The sequence below is a fragment of the Pseudorca crassidens genome, chromosome 12, assembly GCF_039906515.1.
Source record: "Pseudorca crassidens isolate mPseCra1 chromosome 12, mPseCra1.hap1, whole genome shotgun sequence".
NCBI lineage: Eukaryota > Metazoa > Chordata > Mammalia > Artiodactyla > Delphinidae > Pseudorca > Pseudorca crassidens.
In genome coordinates this window covers 51,813,359-51,832,049 of record NC_090307.1, presented here as the reverse complement: position 1 = coordinate 51,832,049, position 18,691 = coordinate 51,813,359, and the positions used below count along the sequence as shown (strand labels likewise).

Below are 18,691 nucleotides of genomic sequence, written 5' to 3'. Positions count from 1 at the left end.
CACTGGTTTCTGTGACTGTTTCAGACGTTACGTATGTGAAGTGGACTCTGGAGTGCTCTCTCTCTGGGGCTGGTGGTGTTAAATAACATACTTTCTTTTCCTTCTGTTCTGCCTTTTTATTTCCCAGCTAGGGGTGGTTGCCCCATCACTGTTTCTTTCCCTGAACTAATCCATCTAACATTCTGCTCTGTCTGCCTGATTACTAAAAGGTCAAAAGAGGATCTTGGTTGCTGAGGGAGTGTGTTTTCACTGAACCTTTAATTGTAAGTGATTTTAATTTATTGGCTGACTTGCCTGTGTTCATCTTCCACAGAGTTAGTCACTGGTGTTTGTTGAGTGGGTGTGAATGTGTGTGTATATGAGTGTGTGTGTGTGTGTGGTTTGACTACAAGCTCAGTAGTGAAACTGGAATGCCATCACTGTTTGGCTAGCATGTCTTTTAACCAGCTGTCTCTTCTATACTTTATGGGCTTTTGGTATTTTTCAGAATGAAGTAAGGATCGTGTTGAATGTGGGGAAGTCAAGTCTCTCCTTGTTTTGGGTTGTTCTGAGATATGTTAACCCTGGAGCAGAAGCAGTATCTGGCCGTGTAACTATTTATCCATCCTGGGCTGAGGCAGGTGGGTAAATTTCCAAACCTCTTTTGGATAAAGAAGTGATTAATTAGTGAAACATTTTCTCTAATTTTCACAAAGTTGATCTCTTTAGAAAACATGAAGCCTGAGATGTCGTCTGATTGGGACACAGATGCCCTGTCCTTTGTACCTTTTCAATCTCTAAATGCTCTGAATATTTAAATTTTGCTGTTAAACTTGTTATTAACTGTCATAAAAGAAATCAGTGTAACAACCTGTGTACCTTGGCTGAAACCCATGGGTTATGATGTCACCACAGGGCAAAGCGAATTTATAACTCATTCAGGTAAAGTGGGTGTCACCTTTGTGGTGTTACTTGAGAGCCCCTGGCCTACTGCCCTAAATTCTCCCATTGTTTCAGGCAAACCAAGTAATTCAAGGAGAAATAGGTGAGGACAGGAATTTTTAAGATGAATGTGGTAAAGCATGAAGCCCAAGAGAGCTCCAGGGAGGAATAGGCCAACCTCATTCAGGGGTGAGGGATTCCTGAGGGCAGACGAGGAGCCACAGTCAGAGGGCAGAGCTCACCACAGTCAGGGATGAGGCCTGGAAGTCTGTTCTGCAAGGAGTGAGGACTTCCGCTAGTCCAGGAACAGACTACTGGGAATTCCACAAGAACACAAAACGGCGCCAGTGGAAATCTAATTTAGGTGCGAATTTTAAGCGCCCTCGTGTAGTATCCATGGAAGAGTCGGACTTGGGGAAGAAATGACGTACCCAGTTGTGTCAGCCAAGCTTGTAAGGCTGGAGGCTGATTAGACGGTAACTACTAGGAAGAACCGGCAGGCTTGCGTTGTCATTTACAGAGGACTTTGGTATCCATTTCCTCACATGATAAGAACTTTGTGAAACCGAAGAAGGTTGAGGAGAAAACAGCTGAGAGGCATAGTAAATTTTCTAAGCACACAGCTGGTCCTTGTAGACAAGACCCAATCTTCAGACCCCAAACCCTTTCTTTTTTCTCTCTCTTTTTTTTTAACATCTTTATTGGGGTATACTTGCTTTACAATGGTGTGTTAGTTTCTGCTTTATAACAAAGTGAATCAGTTATACATATACATATGTTCCCATATCTCTTCCCTCTTGCGTCTCCCTCCCTCCCTCCCTCCCTATCCCACCCCTCTAGGTGGTCACAAAGCACCGAGCTGATCTCCCTGTGCTATGCGACTGCTTCCCACTAGCTATGTATTTTACGTTTGGTAGTGTATATGTATCAATGCCACTCTCTCACTTCGTCCCAGCTTACCCTTTCCCCTCGCCATGTCCTCAAGTCTATTCTCTAGTAAGTCTGCATCTTTATTCCCATCCTGCCCCTAGGTTCTTCATGACCTTTTTTTTTTCTTAGATTCCATATATATGTGTTAGCATATGGTATTTGTTTTTCTCTTTCTGACTTACTTCACTCTGTATGACAGACTCTAGGTCCATCCACCTCACTACAAATAACTCAATTTCGTTTCTTTTTATGGCTGAGTAATATTCCATTGTATATATGTGCCACATCTTCTTTATCCATTCATCTGTTGATGGACTCCCAAACCCTTTCTAATGGACCCACTGCTTCCCAGGGGACAATGCCATCAGCAATTTGCCCTCCGTTAACAGTTGGAATACATTGTGGTTTGTTTTCTTGTTCTCTGGGACACCTTTCCTAAGCCCCCATGTCTGAGTCAGGAGTCCAGTTGTGTATTTATTCCTTAGTAACCTATGCCTCCTCCCAGATGCCACTGTCCACGCTGTACCGTATTTTCTTCTGGTCTGCAATCCACCACCTCCCCTGTCACCACTGTCAGGGAGCAAAGGCCATGCTGGCTGTGTTCACTGCCTGTTCCCCAGAACCTAGTTCCAGCCCTGACCTATAGTGGACCCTGTAGATGTTCGTAGAACAGGAGAGTGAATGCAGGTATTTGGAGTAAACATTTCTTCTAAAGAAGAAGCCTCCATTGGACTCCGATGCAACAGTTTTGTTTCTGAACCTACTACAGAAGGTCCTCTGTTTGTTTAATGCAGAAGAAAACATTGCATCCTGAAAACAAGAGAAAACCGAAACTTTTTCTTATTTCAAAATGAATGCCTGTTCTTCAACAGAAATTAAAAAATTTTTAATTACATATAAACAAAAAAGGAAAAAAAATAGTTTAATATCTAATGTAATATACTGAATACTTACTATGTGCAAAGAACTTTTCTAAGCAGTTTACATGTCTTAATATACTTAATAAATTTAAAGATTACAATCCCAGCATAGATAGCCACTGCAAACATCTTATCAGTGATATCTTTCTAGTCTATTTTATACATAGATACATGCATTCATGCAATTGTTGAAAATAAGATCAGTAAATCTGATCAGTTCATATGATCAGTAAACTCTCTGAAACCTTTTAAGATGTCAACTGAATGTTCAAAGCTGAGTATCTAAAATCAATACACTGGCTGCTAGAAAAATGCCCTAAGCAATTCTTTTTATTTCTGATAGATGCTGCTCAAAGCAAAGAGACCATCTTCCAGCCGAGTAAGGAGCCGGCCTTTGTCACCGTGCCCGGAAATGGTTTTGCAGATCCATTTTCAATTGTGCCAGGAACATGGATCGCTTGTATTAAAGTGGAAGGAGTCCTCCTGGTAAGAGATGGTTCTGAGGGGAGATTCTTCCCCTCTTAGAGATGGTCCATCCACAGTGACCCACAGTGACCAGAAGGTAGAAAAATCATAGCTGGTTCCCTTTTAGACACAGGAACCTATGGTGACGTTTGCCCTCACATGACATAATGACATAGGAGCCAACCTAAAATAGCTTTTATATTCTTCCAGCTAGCTTCTCACGGGCTAAAAAAAAAGAATTTTTTTACTCAGAATGACTCAAAGATATTAAAATAAATGCACAACCTTTATGAGCATATGTCCCAGCCTTTCAAAAGTTTCTTTGGGGTTTTTCATCATGAATCAGAAGGGCGGTAAGAAAAAATTAACCTCTCTGGGAACTGTGCACAATGAATCAGAAGGAGCTAGAGGAAGAGAAGACCCTAACATGAGTGAAGTTCTTGGTGGTGAAAAGCGAAGGGAGAGACGAAGAGCCAGTGCCTCTCTGTGACCTGCTTCCTGCCTCCTTCTGCCTTGACTGTGGCAGTAGCATCATCAAACAGATTGCCTTGGACAAAGAACTCTTCATCAGGGGAAGGGCTGTGTCCTCGCGCATTAATAGAATAGGCAGAGCGGCCAGGGGAGTTGTAGGGATGAAACCTGCTATTTCAGATACCCCTCTTTGATGTCTGCTTTCGCTTATAGCAAGTTCTTTTCAAAATAGTCTTTGGCAATATTTGGTTTCATGCACTCAGAGTGGAAAGCAGAAAGCGTTTCCTTCTGGCGCAACTCTTTTGATTGGCTAAATGAGCAGATCTCAGGCAAGTCTGCCCCATACGGTAGAGACCATGCTTATCCATGTAGGTCCTTTCCAAATCTGAGATCTTATAATGTGAAGGTTTCAGCTGTTCATTCAGTCCCTATTTTTCTTGCACTACTTGGTAGAAAGGTTTGTTGCTTTACTAAAGTTTCTGAATGTTTCACAGATATTAGACATGAGGAAGAGGAAAATTCCATTGAGTCCAGTAACAGGGCACAAAGTTGGACTAATGGAAAGAAGGAGTTCATGGTAAAAGTTACTGCATAGGCATGGAAGAGTCTTCATGACCTTTAGCCACTGCAGTTGTATCATAATTCATATGTATGCTTCCATATTATGATCTCATTTTCTCTAAAAATATTTTATTGAGCACTTATTATCAACCTTTACTGTTTTAGGATCTTTGGGACCGTAAAGTAATGAGGAGATATGGTCCCAACCAAAGGAAGCTTACTAATAGAGCAATAGCCATTTAAAAATTAATATTAGAGAAATATAAATCAAAACTATAATGAGGTATCACCTCACACAGGTCAGAATGGCCATCATCAAAAAGTCTACAAATAACAAATGCTGGAGAGGGTGTGGAGAAAAGGGAACCCTTGTACTCTGTTGGTTGGAATGTAAATTGATGCAGCCACTATGGAAAACAGTATGGAGGTTCCTTAAAAAACCAAAAATAGAGTTGCCGTATGATCCAGAAATTCCACTCCTGGGCATATATCCAGAGAAAACTCTAATTTGAAAAGATACGTGCACCCCAATGTTCCTAACAGCATTATTTACAATAGCCAGGACATGGAAGGAACCTAAATGTCCGTTGACAGATGTATGGATAAAAAGATGTGGTGTATATATATATATATATATATATATATGTGTATATATATATATATATACACACACACACACACACATATATATATATTTTTCAATGGAATACTACTCAGCCATTAAAAGAATGAAATAATGCCATTTGCAGCAACACAGATGGACCTAGAGATTATCATACTAAGTGAAGTAAGTTGGAAAGAGAAAGACAAATACCATATGGTATCACTTATGTGTGGAATCTAAAATATGATACAAAGGAACTTATTTACAAAAGAGAAACAGACTCACAGACATAGAAAAATTTATGGTCACCAAAGGGGAAAGGGGGTGGGGGAGGGATAAATTAGGAGTTTGGGATTAGCAGGTACAAGCTACAGTATGTAAAACAGATAAACAACAAGGTCCTACTGTATAGCACAGGGAACCATATTCAGTATCTTGTAGCAAACCATAATGGAAAAGAATATGAAAAAGAATATATCAATACACATCTGAATCACTTTGCTGTACACCAGCGACTAACACAACACTGTAAATCAACTATACTTCAATTAAATTTTTTTAAATTAAATTAAACCCCACTCAGATAGAAGCCCGCTGAGCCCCTACTTTTCCTCTCCTGTACATTCTCCTCCTCTCTGCTGTAGACATATTGAGGGCTGTGAAGAGACAGAAGCCTCATGGCCCGTGTACCAGTCTCTCACCATCGTGGCAAACATTCCCTCCCTTCTTCCCTCGGCAGATAGTCAGTGATGCCAGGATTTGCAGAAGCCCAAACTCTGCCCTTTCCGGAAGAGCTGCTTCTGAATTCCCGCTGTGGGATCCACGTGGCACCCTCAGTGGAAAATGTTCTTCCTGTCCTGACCTAGGGCAGGCAGTGGGCCAGTTTCAGGCTATGATTTACCGGGATCGCAAAGCATCACTTTTTTACACGAAGCCAGGAGAGCGTTACTCTGGTGTGGGAATAAAAAGCCAGAATACATGACCTACAACTCAGGGTTCTATAGGGATGAAGACAACCAGCCTGTCAAAGGAATGTCTCATCAATTGACAGGTTATTACTGTCTTTATTTCTGAATTTATTAACAACCCAGAAGAACCGGTAAAACTTCCCCTGAGATTTGAAAATAAAAATGTTTGCCTAAGGCGCTTATCTCCAATGCTTGAAGCTCCCGTGAGGGGTTGCTTTGTGTGTTCCGGTGAATCAGGGGGCAGAACAAAGTAGTTGATGCGGACAGTGTAACTAGAGTGCTTCACTTGGTTATTATTAGTTTAGCTACTATGTGTAGCTCTTTTATGACTAACGTACGGCCGCCCTCCTAATGAGTAATCGTCCTTTCGGTCTTTATTTCCTAGGACTACCTGGTACTGCTCCCCAGGGACTACTATGAAGCTCTCTCATTGCAGCTGCCGGTCACAGAGCCGTGCGCCGACGTAGGCCCTCCCCGAGAGAAGTTAGTATGGGCAGCGGGTGCATTGTCGGGGGCCTCTAACTTAGGAACCTTGGGTGCAAGGATTCTCAATAGGCTTCAGGGTCACGACTTAACAGAGTGCTCTGGTTAAGTCCTTAATTGTGTTTTTTCTGTGTGGCAGTGACTGTCTTTCGTGTAAGACTCACAAAGTACTTTGCACACGGTTTCTGGCGCCTAAGAGTGACTCACCCTCTCGCCTGAGGAAGTGGCGATGCATGCCCAAGTAATACCCTCAGGGTCATGCATCCGGTGAGGGGAAGAGCTTAAAAGGGTGTCTAGGTTTGTGGACCTTTGCTTCTCCCATTCCTCATGCAGATGACAACGGACCACCCGATTGCTGTAGTCAGCACTTAGTAAGAGTTTGTTGAAGAATGATGAGTGAATGAATGAAAGACGGAAAGCATAAGAGCCCCGGGGATGCACTGTGATGTTCTGTGTTCTGTTCTCGGTCGTAACTGTCGTATTTTATTGTTGTTGTTGAAGTTGCTTGCTTTACCAGCACTTGCCAGTGACCCGATTCCCCTGTGCCCTGGCTTCTGAGGCCAGACACTTCCTGCTTGACGGGGAGCCAAGACCCTTGGCAGTGAGGCAGCCCATCCCTGAACACCCAGTCATGGCGGACCTCAGTGGGAGAGAGGTGGGGCAACCTTTTCTTTACTGTCAAAACTATTATTACTTCCCAGTCCGTCTGCTGAAAACCCTTAGCTGCGATTGCTTCTCACATTCAGGGGAGCCTGGAAGACTTCCTCAGAGGTGTTAGTTAAAGGTGTGCTGAGTTCTCTGATTCGGGCTGGGGCTGGGTGGTCCAGCCCACTGAACCATGAGAGGGCTGGTCTCTGAGCACATTCTGCAGTAGATGTGGTGGGGAACATGGACGACCACAGAATCCTTTCCTTTTGATCCTCTGGGCTGATAAGGGGGCATCCTGTTCTGTCTGATTCAGGGCAAGATCTCTCTACAAGGCTTCCAGAAATTACACAGCTTACCCTCAAAGGATACAATGCTCCCTGACTGCTCATCACCTCAGGCTAGGTGATTGGTAGCAGCTGAATTCCTTGAGCTCATAATCTGGAACTGCTACTCCCAAAGGGACCTCCTTCATGGCTCAGAGGACCGGTTAGTACAGATCTTGGCATTACTTTTCTTCCGGGAGTTCTCTGAGCCTCAAAACAATTTAAGACTACACTGTTTTAAGATTGAGCTAGAAGTGTTGTGTATCAACAATTAGAACTCATTACCTCAAAACGAAGACACTGAAAAGAAAACTTCCTCCACAATATTTCCATTCCTTACTTTCTACAATGTTCTCTGTTTCGTACCCTTGAGGAAAATGTTTATTTGGGGGATTAAATCTGTGGAATGAAAATATATATGGTACTCTCACTGACCATTTAGATGTGTACCTTTTTGTAAACTACATTCCTAACATTTTCAAGGTAGAAGTTATAGGATTTTAAGGATGTTTCTTAAATTTAGTCTTCATTTCATTTTATTTGAGTTTTTATTTTACAAAAATATATACTTGTTATAAAAAGTAACACAACATGCATAAAGAAAAACGAAGCGATCTTACTTCCTCTCCATTCTAATATTCAGTCCACTGTCTCTCTCCCTACCCATGCTCTGTGTGTATACAGATGCATATACCTGCCTACGCATATATACAAACGTGTGTGTGTGTGTGCATGAGCGTGCGTGTGTGTGTCTGTGCGTGAGCGTGTGTGCGTGTGTATGTGTTCCCCACACAGCAGGGAGGTACAGTTGGGAAGCGCTGATCTCCAAGAAGTGATGCTGATGATTCATCAGGAGTTGTTCCCACCTCTGACTTAGCCCAGAGCCACAGCACTGAGCTATTCTATTTGCATGATGCACAAAACTAAGCCCTGGGCTGTCCAGTTTTATTTAACGGTCATTTTTACTGTTTTATCTGAGGGCTTACACACTTGTGCTGTCTGATGCAGTAGCCACTAGCCCATGTGTCTATATACATTTAAATTAATTAATCTTAAGTAAAGCTAAAAATTCAGTTCCGTGGTTGCACTAATCACATTTCAAGTGCTCAATAATCATATATGTCTAGTCGTCACCCTATTGGACAGCACAGATTACAGAATATTTTGCCATCACAGAAAGCTCTATTACACAACATTAATAGATCGCTGTGCTAAAACTCAGAGACAAATGGAGTTAGAAGAGGTCTTAGGAATCATCTGATTTCCCTTCCTGTGAAAGAATTCTTTCTACATTATCCTTGTCAGATATTTATTCATTTATCCTCTGTTGAATACTTAAATTGATGGGGGACTCACTTCTTCTAGAGGTAGCCTAATCCAGCACCTGTGGTACCTTCTGATTCCCAGTTCTTTGGATGCAACCTGCTTTCCTTTCCTAAACCTTTTGGCATCATCTTTTTATTTTTTTGTATTCTGAAATTTCATAAGGATGTGCCTTGATATAGGTAGTTTCAGCCAGTGTGCTGGGCTCTCGGCAGACCCTTTTAGCCTAGAAACTTCTCTGGGAAACTTTCTTGAGTTATTTCTTTGATAATTTATTTCTTTATCTTTCGTCCACCTTTCCAATCTCTTTATCTAGTTTTATGTTTTGGGAGATTTCCTAGATTTTTTTCCAACCCCAACCCCAACTCAACCCTACACACACACACACACACACACACACACACACACACACACAGGTTCCAACTTTCTTTAGTCTGTTCAATTAGTTAACATCCATTTGCTTTCTAGCTTCCAAACTTTTGTATTCTCTGGTCTGTTCTTTTCCTCTTCTCAATTCTCTTTTCTTTGTGGGTTTATGATTCAAAAAATATTTACTCTTATTTTTGTGGATTTCTGAGAGGGAGGATCAATAAATATGTGTGCTAAATCCAGTATGTTTAACCATAGGTTCTAAGATGGACTTCTATTTGTGATATTCTGAAGTTTTATTACGATATGTTTAGGTGCAGATTTATTTTTGTTTATTAGTTTAATACTCAAAGTGCACTTTCAATATGAAGAGTCATGTCTTTCATCCTGGGAAATTATCAGTTAGTATCTCCACAGGTATTACTTTGCTGCTTGTCCTTACATCTTCTTTTCTGAAAGTCAGACTGGAAGAATGTTGGAGCCTCTCAATCTGTCTCCAGACTGCTCTTTCGTATTTTTATATCTCTTTGGCTCTTTGTGATGCTTTCTGGATGACGTCCTCAAGACTCTGTTAGAATACATGAATGCTCTGTTTCACTATCTCTAGTCTAGATTTTATTCAGCCTACCAATTCCATGTAATTTGTACTTTTAGTCTCAAAAAATTTCTCATTGGCTCTTTCTCATATTTACTTTTTCTTGTTTCTCTGCTGCCAATTTTTATTTCATAGCTTCATTTGCTTTTCAAAGAGGAGTTACTCTATTGATCTTTTTGAATATCTGAACACCCTTGGAGCAAGGTATATTTCAGAATTCAGAATTTTTAAGATATTAAAAAGATTAAATGATACACACATGCATAACATCTATAGCGGGGTCCGGGACAGCACCTTGTAATCAAACAGGTTAATATTTCTCCAATGAAAAGCATGAGTAGGCACATCAAGGGAGATAGATGAAGACTATATACATGAACTTATATCAGTTCAGGTCAGATTTTGCCACCAAGTGCTGCCTGGTTAGGGTTAGGTTAGGTTTTGCCATCAAATGAGTTACAAAAACAGGATTTCCTTTTCAGATTTGGGGGGTTCCAGATAAGGGACCAGTATACTTATTTTAAAGCCTTTGTCAGACTGTTTCATAAAGTTCATTTCATCTGAAGTGAACTCATCTTCAGTTGATGATATTGTTGCCTGTCTTTCTTTTTCTTTTTTTTTTTTTTTTTTTTCTGTGGTACGCAGGCCTCTCACCGCTGTGACCTCTCCTGTTGCGGAGCACAGGCTCCGGACGCGCAGGCTCAGCGGCCATGGCTCACAGGCTCAGCCACTCCGCGGCATGTGGGATCTTCCCGGACCGGGGCACGAACCCGTGTCCCCTGCATCAGCAGGTGGACTCTCAACCACTGCGCCACCAGGGAAGCCCTGCCTGTCTTTCTTAACCTTAGATTTCTTTATGTTGTGGAGGCTTATTTTGTTTGCTTATTGGCTTACTTTGAATGCGAGGTTCTCTTTTATCTGTCTTTCTCCACATCCATCTCAGCCTAGTAGTTTTGCAGTGTCTGTCTGGTCCTCTGTACCCTTAGCCCAGAGCGAGGCATTATGACGTGCCAACCTCCATTATTGTGATCCTGGGTGTAGTACAGATTCAGACACTGAGCCAGTGGGTGCTGAACTCAGTTCTTGGTCATGAGGCCTCATCTTTGATCTTCGGTTCCCAAATTCCACAGATTTTTATAAAGCTGAAACCCAGGTGGCAGATTTTCAGCAATTTTTTCCAGCTTTTCATGATTTGAAGGAACCCTCATCCTTTGGCTTCAAAAAATGAGCCTGGATCTGACCACTGTCTCATATGAAGCATGTTTAATTCTCCTTACTCTGCATATGCTGAACTGCTGACCCCAACAGCCTGCTTCCAGACCTGAAGCACCAGAGGACCACGCTATTTGAAGTTTTTCTTTTACTTATGTTCCATTATCTGTCTACTTTTAATCCCAAACATAATTTTTGTTTTTCTATTAAAACATTTTATCCATGGTTGCTGTGTCTCGGAGCAGATGGGGTACAGCAAATGTGAATTCCTGTGCCATCTGAACTGGAAGTCACCCTACATTTAAAAAATGCTAAATTCTATCCTATTTTGATGAAAACCCTCCTTCCCCCTCCCACAATCCTTCAGCCACTGCTCCATAACTCTTCACCCCTTCAAAACCAAGAATTGTCTAGACCCACGATTTCTAATTGTTTACCTTCCACTCACACCTCAAATCACACCACTCTGGCTCTCACCTCCCACTCCATTAATGTTTTTCTTTTTTGTTTTGGCCAAGGTTTCCAGTGATACCCTTGTTGCTAAATCCCATAGATATTTTTTCAGTCTTCATCTAGTCATCTATTTAACTTCTCAGCAGCTCTCAGTACTTGTTGAATACTCCTTTCATTTAAAAACACTCTCGGGACCTCCCTGGTGGTCCAGTGGTTGAGAATCCATCTTGAACTGCAGGGGACGCCGGTTCAATCCCTGATCGGGGAACGAAGATCCCTTGTGCTGCGGGGCAAGCAACTAGAGAGCCCGCATGCTGCAACTAGAGAGCCTGTATGCCACAACTAAGACCCGATGCAGCCAAAAACAAACAAACAAACAAAACCACTCTCTTGCCTTGTTTTCCAGAATTTAAGAGTAGTCTGGGTCTCTTCCTGCCTCTCCGGCCGCCTCCTCAAAATATCATTTGCGGGCTTATCCTCCTCTGTCTAGCCATTAAATGTTAGAATTTGTTGAGACTCAGTCTTGGCCCTTGTCTTTTTTTTGTTTTGTTTTGTTTATTTATTTGGCTGCATCGGGTCTTAGTTGCGGCACATGGGCTCTGTAATTGCTGCACGGGGGCTCTGTAGTCGCGGCACACGGGCTCTCTAGTTGTGGCGCACGGGCTTACTTGCCCCGCGGCATGTGGGAGCTTAGTTCCCCAACCAGGAATTGAACCGGCATCCCCTGCATTGCAAGATGGATTCTCAATCACTGGACCACCAGGGAAGTCCCCTTAGCCCTTGTCTTTTTACGCTGTAGTCGCTCCCTAAGCAGTCTCCTCCATGTCTATCATGTTAGGTACCAACTCTACACAGATAACTCCCAAATTGGTATGTCCAGTCACACCTCCCCTTTTATATGCAGAGTAGCACAGCCAACTTCCTTCTTGACATTACCTCTTAGGTATCTCAGAGGGATCTCAAATTCCGTCTTAGTGTTCCCTACCTAAGTAAATGGCACCCCCATCCATCTAAATGCACAAACCAGGTTTCTCAGGGTCATGCATGACTTCTTCCATTCTCTCCCCCACCAAAGCCAACCCATTCCTGAGTGTACTCCCCAAACTTTTAAAAATATTCTCCACTTCTCTCCATCTATCTTTCTTGCCCAGTACCCCGCCATCTTTCATAAGGATCTCTGTCGTAACCTCCCCATTAGCTCACCAACATCAGCTTCTGCTTATTGCATCTCCCAGCTCATTCTCCATACTGTAGTCAGCATGCTCATTTCGATAGAAGTATCTACTCATCACTGACTTTCTCACCCCACCCTCACACATACACAGTTGGAACGTTACAATAACATCTTATTGCTCGTAGGATAGAGACAAAAATTTGTAATGTCCTCTAAGGTTGCCCCTTTTACCTCCCAATTTTATCATACCTCCTCTTGCTCTCTGTTCCTTGTCCCTGTGGCCTACCTTCAGTCACTTGGACGTACATTATAGGCTACCCTTTATGTTGTAGGCTGTTCCCTATGCCTGAATGTTTTTCCCTCCCCTCTTGGTCTGGCTGTGTGTTCCTCGTCCTCCAGCACTCAGCTTAGTTGTTGCTTCTTCAGGGAAGTCTTCGCCTCCCCCCTCATCTTCCTGACTAGCTCAGTCACCCCTCTTAGCCCTTCTTCAGAGCATTTGTCATACATGTAATTTCACATTGCATTTGTCCAGTTATCTAATTATTTGATTAAAGTCTGTCTGAGGGCAGAGACCAGATCTGTCTTGTTTACCATTGCATGTCCATCACTTTGCTGGTGGGCAGAGATAGAGTAGGTGTTTAGTAAGTCTCTGTTGACCAAATCATTTTGAATCCTTACTTCGACATCAGCAGGTTAGTTATCCCTCTTAGCTTTGTGTAAGCAACAGATTTGATACATTCACCTTTAATGTCTTTACCCTGAAACACCGATAACTAGGTGAAGACAGTTTTGTGCCATAAAATGGGAAAGATCCCTCCAGAGTGACACTGGTTTCGTTAAAGTTCGCTTTTTCAAAGATAATAACTGATAACAAACAGCGACAGTAGGGTTTCTGTTTTCCATCATTTACATCTTTTGTCTGACTTGTCAGAACCCATTATTACCATCAAAAATACATTCAAAACCCTTCCAACAAGTCTTCCAAAAATCAACCCAAAGGACTCAGAGTAGGAAGAGTAATAGAAATTTATCATAGAGAATAGAGTGCTATGATAGAACTGGCAGCCAATGATAACTCCTGGGAGAAGGCTCCTCATTGGGCTGTGTGTGTTCCATGGTGGGGTGAAGACAGACAAGCCCTGGTTTGGAGGTGCCCAGGGGAGAGATGCTGGCAATAACCTCCCCACACGGAGCAATGGCAGCGGCATATTTCACTGTAAGACACAGAGTGGAAAAGTGGTGTGGGTAATCCACATTTTCTCCCTGAGGGAAGTCTTTCTGTTATTTAAGTGATAGAAAAATCACTGTGGAAAATGGCAGCTGGGGGCTTCAGAGCTGTACAGAAGGAACAGTAAATGTGAATTTCCTGAAAGCAAGGGACAAGAGGATTTTAATTAAGCGTGGTGGGCCTGCGCTTACGGGCCGAAGTGGGTTAAACTGCTAAGGAGTGTAGTTCTAATATTGGCTCAGGCATTAAATATGCACATACACTTTGATCCAGCAATTCTAATTCCACTTCTAGGAATCTTACAGAAATACTAGCATAAGGATATAAATATAGATATAGATTCAGATATATACATAGATATATAGATATAGCTAGATGATCATATAGCCTTATATGTTTTAGGAAAAATTAGAGACAACCTAAGTGTCTATCAATAGGGGATTAGTTAAAGAAATGATTTTACATTCCTACTGTGGAATGGTAGGCAGCCGTTAGAAAAATGAAGTATATCTGTATGTACTGGTATAGACACACTAAATACTGTTGAGTAAAAAAAAAGTCGTGGCAAAAAGCAAGAACCAGAGTTGTAATCATCGTTTATATAGTGCTTACAACATGCAGATACAGTTTTAAGAGCTCTTCACATATTAACTCACTTAATCCTCATAATCTTCAGAGGCGGGTACTACGTTATCCTCATTTTTACCCAGGGGGATCCTGAGGCATGCAGATGTTAAGTAACTTGCTCAAGGTCACACAGCTGGAGGCACAGTGATTCCAGACTGCACGCTCCTAACCACTAGGCAGTGTCAGGGGTGGGTGTGCTTTATCTGTAGAGGGCCAGGTAGGAAGTATTTTCAGTTTTGCGGCCCATATGGACCCTGTCGCAACTACTCAGCTCTGCTGTGATGGTACGAAAGCATCCGTGTTTGCCTGCAGATTTTCTTTTAAAAAAAAAAGTACATATGTGTGTATTGTGCATTTTCAGATGTAGAAACTGGTTTGGAAGTATGAAAACCAAGCTACCATTAGTCATCTCAGGAGAGGGGTGTGTGTATCACTTTATATTATTTGCATTCATACAAGTCTCTTTTTTAATCAAAGAACAGTTAAAGAGCTTCAAGGCATAGTTTCATTCCTTTCATCTCCCATTGGAAATTCCTTTTTACTTCAAGTTTTGGAGTATCTTTGGCCTTGGGAAACAAGGCAAATATATGGGTAGGAGGAGTAGAGGCCCCTATAAGTAGGGTTGCCAGATTTAGACAATAAAAATACCAGATGCCCCAATAAATTTGAATTGCAGTTCAACTATAATTATGTGTTACTTATCTGCATTTCAAACTTAACGGAGCGTCCTGTATTTTATTGGGCATCCCTACCTACCACATTTCTTAGTATGATGACATATAAAACTCTCCCTGGGGTCTGCTCAGCCCCAGTTTCACCGTTGCCTATGGAAACGCATCCAGTACATCTCACATCTGTCCACTTGGGCTCTCCGACAGGTGGAGCTGCGCCTGCAGCTGCGGGTCCCGAGGGTCGGCCACTACGTGGTCGTGGTCGAGTATGCCACGGAAGCAGACCAGCTGTCTGAGGCCGACGTGCACGTGCAGGGCCCCGGGGCTGACCTGGCAGGCCGGGTGAACATCTACAGCTGCAAATACAGGTAACCATCCTGCCTGGGCGTGTCCTCTGTAACTGGACAGGCAGGAGGTCAGCTGTGGGAAATTTAGTTTTTATCTAACTTGGAAAGTTGTTTCCTTTTGGAGGCTGAGCTTGAAAAGCAGCAGGGGGGTAGTTGTGCGAACCAGCATCTTCCCCAGCGTGGTATCAGAAGGCTTCTCCATAGGCAGTACCTTGAAAAGCTTGCATTTTCTTGAAAAGCTGTATGTTCTACTTACCATTTTGTCTCAGATTCACATGAAGCAGCACAACCATTTTGCTTTACTCTGTGTCACCCTATGGGGGGCAGTGAACTCAGGGCTCTCCCCTCAAACACCGTGTAGAGTACATGGGTGCCTGGCACATTCTCCACTACTCCTGCCTTCACAACACGCCCTTCAGAACTGGGGATCATTAATGTTGATCGTCAGGTGAAAAATAATTTGACAAAGGAATCTCAGATTCACCCTGACAAAGTTCATCTCTTCCAAGAGCGCTGACAAAGGTTTATTAAAAATTGTTTTCTTTGCATAATGTTTAAAGATGTATGCAAATGTTCAGAGTATACTTTAATTAAAGAATCAGTGCAAGGGATGTTTCCCATGAAATTAATTGTAGAATAAATGGCACTGGAAGGCAGAGGCTCCTGAGAGGGCAGGGGGGTGATAACTACAGTGAACCCTCCCAATTCTTGGCCAAGACCTTGAACATTTTATAACCTCTATGTTTATGTGTTTCTTGTCAAACCCAAGATGACTTGAGGTAGTTGGACATTTTCCCTGTTTTGCAAATTAAAGAACTTATGAAAAATGTTACTTTTGGTAGCTTAGAATGGAAAATTTTATGAGACTTGATGAAACGGTTATTAAATTAATATCACACTCTTCGCAACCCTACAAAATAAACTGTGAAAGTTTCTTTTCAAAACCTTAAAAAATCTAATCTTCCCTTTTCTCTGGGGTGATGCTTAAAAAAAGAAACAAAGAATGTAATTACATATATGCATTTTTAATAGGAACACCAGATGGCCCAGAAAAGTTCCCTAGAATGTTCTGTCATTTTCTGAAAATACTAGTTTCATCTATAGGTGACATCAGCCACCACTGGGATGTACACTCGCCCCCTGAGTCCTGGAGACTGTTGGCCACAGCGCCTAGGGCATGGCTTCTCCATACCCCATCCATCCAAGCCCACCCTCCAGTTCAGCTCTCTGACCCCTTCCACCTTGCAGATCAGGGCTTGATCCCTGCTCCACAGTGTACAAAGTGGAGATGGCCCAGCAAACAGGAGGAAACATTCTTAATGACCTTCATGACTCTTGACTATCTCAGAAGAGGTTGAGACTATCTATGCCAAGCAGAGGAGTGATTTCAAAACTAAAGAAAGAAAGAACACCCTGCCAGGGTTCCGCGAGCCATAAGCATTGTTTCAGGACCTTTGTCTGAATGGTGTTTTAAGGAGAGAAGTACATGATATTCTGCAGATCATTTAGGCTTTGGACGTGGCGACAACACCAAAGTTCTCAATCATTAGATTTCCAAGACAATACTGCATTAGACTAGGAATTACTATTATTGTATTTAACCACTCCTAGGGAAGTCCCATGGTATCTTTTCACTTGTCTAAAATATTTCCTTTTTCTCTACTTTGCATGTCATGTGGATAAGTGAAAATGACCAGGCTGCAAGTAATAGAGTCCAAAAATACGACGCAATTGGAAAATATTTGACCCATAAAAACCTATTTCAACTGACAGACCCTTTCAATATGGCAGCTTCTCCTGCTGAGGTTTGAACCTTTCCCAGCATTTCTCAAGTGAGGTCTAACTATGTTGTTCTAAAACAATATCCCAACAGAAAAGTAGTGGTGCTCGTAGGAACACCGCTTTCCAAAATAGTGCTGTGATAACTCTGAAAAATCTGATCTGCCCTCCATAAGAGAGGTGATCACTAATGATTCAATCCATCCAGTTATTACTGTTAGTCTACTCTTAGTAAGAATTGAATAGAGGATAAAACTCAATCTAAGAGAGTCACTTAATATAATCACTTGATATACTTAACTCCCAGAGTTATGGTTGAATCCAATAGAAATGCATTTTAATTGACACACGTATTCACACCCACACACATGCACAAAAGGGAAAAGAAAACAGCTATTTATTGAGTTTCTAATGTATGCCACAAACCATGGCTCTTTGTACACTATCTCATTTTAATTCTCACCTCAAAAGTATTGCATTAATTATTTCAAACGTTTTGCAGAGATGGTCATTTTCTTTTCGTATGTCTCTAGTTCCAAATTATATTTATAGACCGAAAAGTTGCTACTTTAGACGATGAAGTCGAAGCATTCCTCACATAATACTTCCTTTATGGGTTTTACTACGAGGCTGTATTCTTTAGTTCAAAATCTTACTTTAAATGTTCCTGAGCTCTGTATGTCCTCTGATGCCGTGGAGGGAAGGAGCACCACTGGTAGAATGAGGAAGGAGCATTAGGAGGAACGGACTGAGCTTCTAAAGGCAAACTCGGGGCTTTTCAGCCTCATTACTGACGCGGCATGAGATGGTCATTGTGAGTTCAGTAGGCAACTTTAATCTCCAACAGTACCAATGATATTGGTAAATTTCCAAGAAGGCTGTGTCTTAGACATTACTGACCCTGGGGCTCTTTCTCCAGATGACCAGACCAAGTATTATAAAACTGCGTGGAGGGCTTCCCTGGTGGCGCAGTGGTTGAGAGTCCGCCTGCCGATGCAGGGGACACGGGTTCGTGCCCCGGTCCAGGAAGATCCCACATGCCGCGGAGCGGCTGGGCCCGTGAGCCATGGCCGCTGAGCCTGCGCGCCCAGAGCCTGTGCTCCGCAACGGGAGAGGCCACAACAGTGAGAGGCCCGCGTACCACAAAAAAAAAAAAAAAAAAAAGCTGGGTGGAGAAGGTGCGCAAGGCCGTCAGCCCTGAGAGGTACAACTCAGAGCACAGTGGGAAGGTTCTTTTTCCCCTACTGATCATGGGCTGCATCCCTCCTAAACTCCACCTCCAGGGAAATTCATTGTCAGTGACCTGGTTAACAACAGGAGAAACTGAAGCGCAATCAGCAACCCCACAGGGCATAAAGTGAGGGAGACCAGGGGAGTAAGGTTAAGAAAACTGTTTCCTCTTGTAGCGTCCTCTGCCGGAGCGCTGTGACCGACAGCAGGAGTCGCCTTGCTGTGTACGAGCTGTTAGAAGATGCAGACGTTTGGCTCAAAGCACGGATGGCCCGATTCCTTCTGGTATGCTTCTGTTTTGACCGCTGAATTTTAGAGTATTTTTATTGGTAACCATATATATTTTTAAAAGCTTATTAAAGTTTTGCCTGGGTTTGTGTTACATCTAT

General features: G+C 42.5%; 1 protein-coding gene across 5 annotated transcripts in view; it reads left to right on the top strand.

Annotated features, from left to right (window-relative positions):
* Positions 1-18,691, top strand: part of LAMA3 (laminin subunit alpha 3) — a 241,390-nt gene that overhangs the window by 111,637 nt on the left and 111,062 nt on the right. For all 5 annotated transcript variants that reach the window (XM_067699449.1, XM_067699451.1, XM_067699450.1 and 2 more), the window contains 6 exons: positions 488-620; positions 3,115-3,257; positions 6,226-6,323; positions 6,825-6,978; positions 15,154-15,314; positions 18,479-18,587. In XM_067699449.1, the coding sequence (XP_067555550.1) occupies positions 488-620; positions 3,115-3,257; positions 6,226-6,323; positions 6,825-6,978; positions 15,154-15,314; positions 18,479-18,587 (798 nt within the window). The remainder of the gene's footprint in view (positions 1-487; positions 621-3,114; positions 3,258-6,225; positions 6,324-6,824; positions 6,979-15,153; positions 15,315-18,478; positions 18,588-18,691) is intronic.